This window comes from Hordeum vulgare, chromosome 6H (assembly GCF_904849725.1).
Source record: "Hordeum vulgare subsp. vulgare chromosome 6H, MorexV3_pseudomolecules_assembly, whole genome shotgun sequence".
In the NCBI taxonomy this organism is placed as follows: domain Eukaryota; kingdom Viridiplantae; phylum Streptophyta; class Magnoliopsida; order Poales; family Poaceae; genus Hordeum; species Hordeum vulgare.
Genome location: NC_058523.1, coordinates 210,787,275 through 210,793,288, shown reverse-complemented (window position 1 = coordinate 210,793,288; position 6,014 = coordinate 210,787,275). Strand labels below are relative to the sequence as shown.

At 43.3% G+C, this 6,014-nt stretch overlaps 1 protein-coding gene across 1 annotated transcript; it reads left to right on the top strand.

Moving 5' to 3' along the window:
* The first annotated feature begins 3,855 nt into the window (after nt 1-3,855).
* On the top strand, nt 3,856-4,635 carry LOC123405314. Its single transcript, XM_045099055.1, has 4 exons — nt 3,856-3,999; nt 4,088-4,297; nt 4,386-4,463; nt 4,561-4,635. Exons 1-4 carry the CDS (start codon nt 3,856-3,858, stop codon nt 4,633-4,635), a joined length of 507 nt encoding a protein of 168 aa, XP_044954990.1.
* The last annotated feature ends 1,379 nt before the right edge of the window (nt 4,636-6,014 follow it).

The following is a 6,014-nucleotide window of genomic DNA, read 5'->3' as shown; positions in this document are numbered from 1 at the left end:
AATGCGTCGGACCAATAAGTATAACCTAGTAGGGACGAATGATAGTGCTGCAGCTACTAGGGACGAATGGCACCAATCCTTTTGTTAATTTACACAGTTGAATCTATGGTTATCGTTAAAACAAATACAACATGATTATATTGGACCTACTCTAGCGCGGAGGAACCCTCCGTGGACCGTCCGATAAGATGAAACATGTTGAGATCACCCCATCTCAACACAGAAATGTGGGATCGAAAGTGATATAGGTCGACCGTCTGATCAATCCATCCCATTTGTACTTATGTTTCATGGAAATAGTATAACCTAGTAATTTTAAAGTGAGGGTTGCATTAGGTTTGTCCAAGCCATAGTTTAAAACCAACCAAATTTTTGTTGCTTTGATGAACAATTCACCAAAGCACAATTATTTGACATATCTCAAGTTTTTTTTCATGATAACTAGGGAGTAACCAAATATACACAATTATAGATCTGTGATGAAAAAACGTGTTTCTAACATAAAAAAATCTCAAAACTAATTTGGTCTTGTTGTTAATTTAAATAGTTGAATCTTTATGATTTTCATTTAAACAAAAGCGACATAATTATGTTGGACTGACTCTAGCGCGGTGGAACCCTTCAAGGATTGTCTTCGAGCTCCTCGTCCTGGCGGCGGTGCTCCGCCTCCTCGTGCAAGCTCCGTTCGGCAATGGCGGTGTCGACCGCGTCGACATCATCGCCCGCGTATTCTTCGGGCCCGAGGACGCCTCGTGTCGGCGGTCGTACTCGTCCATCTCACAAACCCATGGCGGCGGCGGGGATAGGGTTTCGATCCGTATCTGCCTCGTAAACCCATAAATATACGGCTTTGAGGCTGAGGTTCGCGGGCCACGGTAAACAAAAATATGGGTCGGACGAGCATACGGGCTCTGTTCTATCCAGAAAATTGAATCGAGCCCGTATACACGCAGGAATTATACGGGTTCGTACGTTATACCGTGTCGCCCCTCCATGATTCTCGAATTTGGTGTTTTTTTCACAACGATATAACTTTTTACAAAAAAAATAGTATTCCTTGTGTCTCAACATAGATTTCTTAACCCTAAAAAAATAGGTTTCTCAGATTTATCAAAATATGGATGTAGCTGAACTAGAACATTCCCTCTAAAAATAATTACTTTTTTCAAAACAATAAAATTACTTTACCACAACTTAATTTAGGTGTAGTGTAGTTTGCGCCAAAAAAAATTAGCTTCCGCTAAAAGTTCCCACCAAAAAAATAGCCTATATTTAACCTTTCCGCTAAATACCTTTCTAAAAGATTATTACTCAGATTATTATTCTAAACCGCGTCTTATTGGGCGATTGGATCTGAGCTCTCCTCCGACGGCGTCATGACGGCGTCAACACAGCGAACCATGTCGGAGTCAACTGCAGGGGGAATGTCTCAGGTTGTTCTTTCCCCCGATCTCCTCCCATTCTAGAACAGAAATCCTCCACCACCAGCGAAGCCAGCGCATGCGGTTCCCGACGTAGGCCTAGCCGAGGTACATCCGCACGACGGCGAGCGTGACGGCGAGGATGCCAGAGCCGGTGGCCCCGAGCGCGAGGTGCAGGGCGTCGCCGCCGGCGCCCCCGCGGCCGCCGAAGGCCGCGACGGGGAGGCCGACGAAGAGCGCGAAGGCGGCCCCCGTGAAGACGAGGTGGGAGAAGTAGAGCACCAGGTCCCCCGCCGCCAAGGAGAAGTGCAGTGACGCGGCCAGTGCCTCGTACTCGTTCACGGGCTGCTGCTCCAGGGGCACCGGGCACGAGTCTGTCCCCGCCGAGCTTTCGTTCCGCAACGGCGGCACCGCCTGCGCCTTCGCCGTCGCGAGGCGCCTCCGCGGCCAGCGCCGGGGCCCGGCGAGGCTCGGGGCGGGGTTCGGGAGGAGCGGGAGGAGGCGGGGGCGTGGAGGGAGGGTGAGGCGGCCATGGGGCAGGAGGGGAGATGCAGTGCAGGTGCGGCATGCGGAGCGACCGAGCGAGTGGTGGTGAACCGGAAGCAACAACGGCGGCTTGGGCTTGCAGTTGGAGCGGAGGTTCGGCTGGCTCGGTCGCGGTTTTTGCGTGGCTGCGTCTCCGTGCTCGTGTCGTGTGCTCGTGCCGTGTCCTCGTCCATGCTGCCGGCGGCAGCGATGCAGTCTGGCGTTGGTGCCGGCGGAGTTTCCTTCTAAGCTGCAGGTGGGCGGCCGCCTTCCTAGCTCCAGCCGTCGCGGCCCTCGTCAACCGCTGAATCCAGTGGTCGGGAGTCACGGGAGAGATGGTGAGCACGCAGCTTGAGAATGGATGTTCTGGTGCGTGGTGTTGAGGGCAATGACTACTTTGACCTGTTGACAGAGGTGTTCTGATGCTTTCCTCTGTTTTTTCCTGTGCAACATCTGAGGTTCAGTTGCTTTCCTCTCCATTTCTGGTGACTTGGTTCTTTGATGAATATCCCTGACGTGATTTGTTATAGACTATCTCCAATATAGCAATAGCAGGATTGTGGTGCTTCATGCTTTAATTACTAGCAAATCAATGAACCTATTTATATTTGTTTCCCAACTGCAGCAGCAGGTCGATGAACCTATTTATATACTAGCAAATGGTACATCCTTCGCATGTGAGAATGTACTCAATTTGCCAACTGATGATATGCTCCGTGCTCAGCTTCTAGGATACATGATCCTTAGTTATTAAAGAAAACTTATTACAATGACAAAAGTAGCAGAAATTTTTACGTACAGGAAGCCGCATCTTGCTAACTAAAAGTAGCATGCGGCTACACTGCTCAGGGATACCATTTGGCAGAGGCACAATGCCAGGATTGTTCAGGAAGATAGTGGAAAAGGCATCGATTACTGTAGACTGTAGGAGTATAGATATTTATATACATGAAACAAAAGGATTGTTTTTAGTACGTCTTAATCAGGCGGACGTAGCGTCAATGTGGATTGCTCTCTAGATTACGCAAGCTAGCATCTAGGATCAAAAGAAGACCATCATAGATATTTTTCGGTCATTTTTATGCCTACTTTAAGTATTGTGTTTCTTTCGCTATTTTTTCAAATTATGATATTGCTTACAGAATGACACAATGATGAATTCAACACAAGATCCTGCTGGTAGGAGATCGAGTACAATACAACGACAACTTGGTAATAACATTTATATTCACTTCAATTAATGCCATATCAGAGTAGGTAATTAACATTTTGGATTAACATGCAGTTAGGGATGCGTCAGGTAATGTTCACACTTCAGAGGAAAGAGATGATGCACATGACTCCTTTCTGTAAGGTACACGACATCCTTAATTCTTAATCACTTATCTGAATGGTGCACATTGATAATGCTAAGTCCCTTAATTTTTTTGTGTTCAGTGAAGAAAGGATCTGTTCTGCTAACAAGGATGGAAAGTATAACAACTTATAAAAACCAACATGGACAGCGGAGATCCGGTAAAAAGTTTATGGCATTTAAGCTATCTGTAACATTTGCTGCAATGCAGAAAATCCTGGATTGCTTAACCTTGAAAAATATTAAACATTATACAGGAACTCAAGACCAATCTGACACTCCAGTGTCTGCTAATGACATGTGTGCACTAGAAGAATGGCCATCCCATGCTCGCCGCAACCGTGCTCAACTACAGGATGGTACTTGCTTTAGTTTATATTTGTGTCATCATTTCTTACAATCTACTACCCAGTAATACAATAGTTCTTGTATGATGTGGGATGTAGAAGCTGGTGGACAGAAGAAGAAAGGGCGAGGTGTTCTAAAAGGTTTCAAAGCATCTAAGAAGCGTTTTGCCAATGGATCTGCAAAGCTAAATATTGAATTATCTGAAAAATGGGTGGTACAGTAGGAATGAACTATCGTTCATTCAAGGATGACGTGGTAGTCATAATGAAAAGAAAGTTACCACTCATTGGAGTAAGGAGGTGGTCGTACATACACCCTACCATACATCGACTCATTGTTGCAGATATGATAGTGCATACAATCTTTTTCACATGTGTTATCTTAGTTTACTATCTATAGTGTAGTGCTTATGTATGTTCATCTGTTGTATGCTTTACAGGATAGATGGGATCTAGAAGATACACCTGACACAGAAGAAAAGGTACTCACAATTGCGAAAGAGCGGTACAGAGGCTGGCGATCAACTCTAAGCTCCACTTACAAGGCATACAAAACAGATGCAGCTAGATTGGCTAATCTACCGGAAGATTTACAACCAGAAGAATGGGAATGGATGATTGAGTACTTTGGCACTGATTTAAAATTCCAGGTTATCTCTAAGAACACAATTTGTCTACTATGTGTTAAGATGAAATGGCTTGTTTGACTCGTTATATTTGGTTTTCATGAATTGATAGGAACGCAGCCAAAAGAACACCGATAACCGTAAGAAACAGAAGACAAAACACAGAATTGGATCAAAATTTTACTCGCAAGTAAGTTTTGAGAAGGTATGAGTCTAACTAATTATTTATGCCTCGTTGCTAAACATGGTTTCATGTTTCAATCTTCTCATTGTTATATCACTTGCAGAGAAACCCGGAAACTAGAGAAGAGCCAGATTGTATTACTCTGTGGGAACTCACCCACACGAAGAATGGAACATGATCTAACACAGAGTCACAGGATGTTTATGTGAGTACACTGACTTTTGATATTCTATAGTTATTCAATGATGTGCATTCGACATGCTTCATCATCAGCTAGGGTTATTCATGTGTTGGATCGTGTTATTCTTGTTTCATCTTTTACAATGTTAAAATAATGCCATATTTATAATTGTTCTTTCCATTTTCAAGACAAAGCATGTGAAGAGGTTAAAAACAAAGAGACTGAAACTCAAGGTCCACTTTCAGATGAGCAAAGACATAATATTCTCCAGACCACATACAAAGGCACTCTGCAATGCAAGTCATCGCAGCCTCGTGGGTATGGATACATGACCAAACCATCAACTGGTTCTGAAAGGATTCGTATCTAGATTGAAGAGCAACCGCGTGCTACAACAGCCTTCCAGCAGCGAAACTCTGAGCTCAGCCACCATGTCAATGATTTACAAGATCAACTACAAGCTGGGCGTGCAAACACACAAGAGATTATTAACTTGGAGCGCGCTGAGAGAGAACAACCTGAGGGGAAGTTAAAAGAAGAGTGTGCTGAAAGGGAAAGATTTTTGGAAGCGGAGCGAACATCAAGATTGAAATTTTAAAAAAACATGATGACAAAGTTTGCAGAATTCAGCAAACAGATGGGAACCCAAAAGGTGATTACATGTATATGCTTCAAACCCCTTAAGATTTATGTTGGTTACTTGCATTGTTAAAAGTGCACTTCTATTTACAGGTGTTTACGAACAGGATTGACAAAGAAAATAGTAATCCAAACTTCCAAAATACTCTTTTACAGAGACCTAGTCCTAATATGGCTGTAGGTGCAAGGCCAACTGTTATTTCTTCAAATGCGCTCATACATGCTTCAACAAGAAATTCCCGAATGTTTAAAGCAATTGTAAGTCACAACTTTGCTTTCTCTTCATTTTCACATACAACGTTATCTATCTATTATATTATTAAGACAATAGAAAAGGAACGATGAAGATTGAACAATCAAAGCCATAGATATTTTAACGATGGATATTAATTAGGATACCTACTTTAAAAATTACCTTTTAAAGCCCGCATGATGGTCCTGATATGTATGGGTGCATGCATATATTCTTTTGGACATGCACGTCAGTCGCGTTTGTTTGTACAATGAAAATTTGCAATTAGGTTTGTGTATAGGAGAAGAACACGTGTAAACTATAAACTAGGGATGCTCAGTTTTCTTTTTTAGAGGGACAAGGGACGTTGCTGTTTTTTTTAAAGGGTTTGTTTTCCGAAGGAATTGACGTGTAGCTGGTTCCAATTGGAATTCCAAGACTAGGAAGAAAAGAATAACATAGCTGGCCATGTTAGCTGGGACAACAAGCCCAAAAATATTTGTGC

What these genes read in the sequence shown, in the direction of transcription:
- LOC123405314 (XM_045099055.1), top strand. Translation starts at nt 3,856, where the DNA reads ATGGGTGGTACAGTAGGAATGAACTATCGTTCATTCAAGGATGACGTG. An exon ending in TCATTGTTGCAGATATGATA is followed by an intron (nt 4,000 to 4,087) that starts GTGCATACAATC and finishes TATGCTTTACAG; the next exon opens with GATAGATGGGATCTAGAAGA. An exon ending in GCACTGATTTAAAATTCCAG is followed by an intron (nt 4,298 to 4,385) that starts GTTATCTCTAAG and finishes ATGAATTGATAG; the next exon opens with GAACGCAGCCAAAAGAACAC.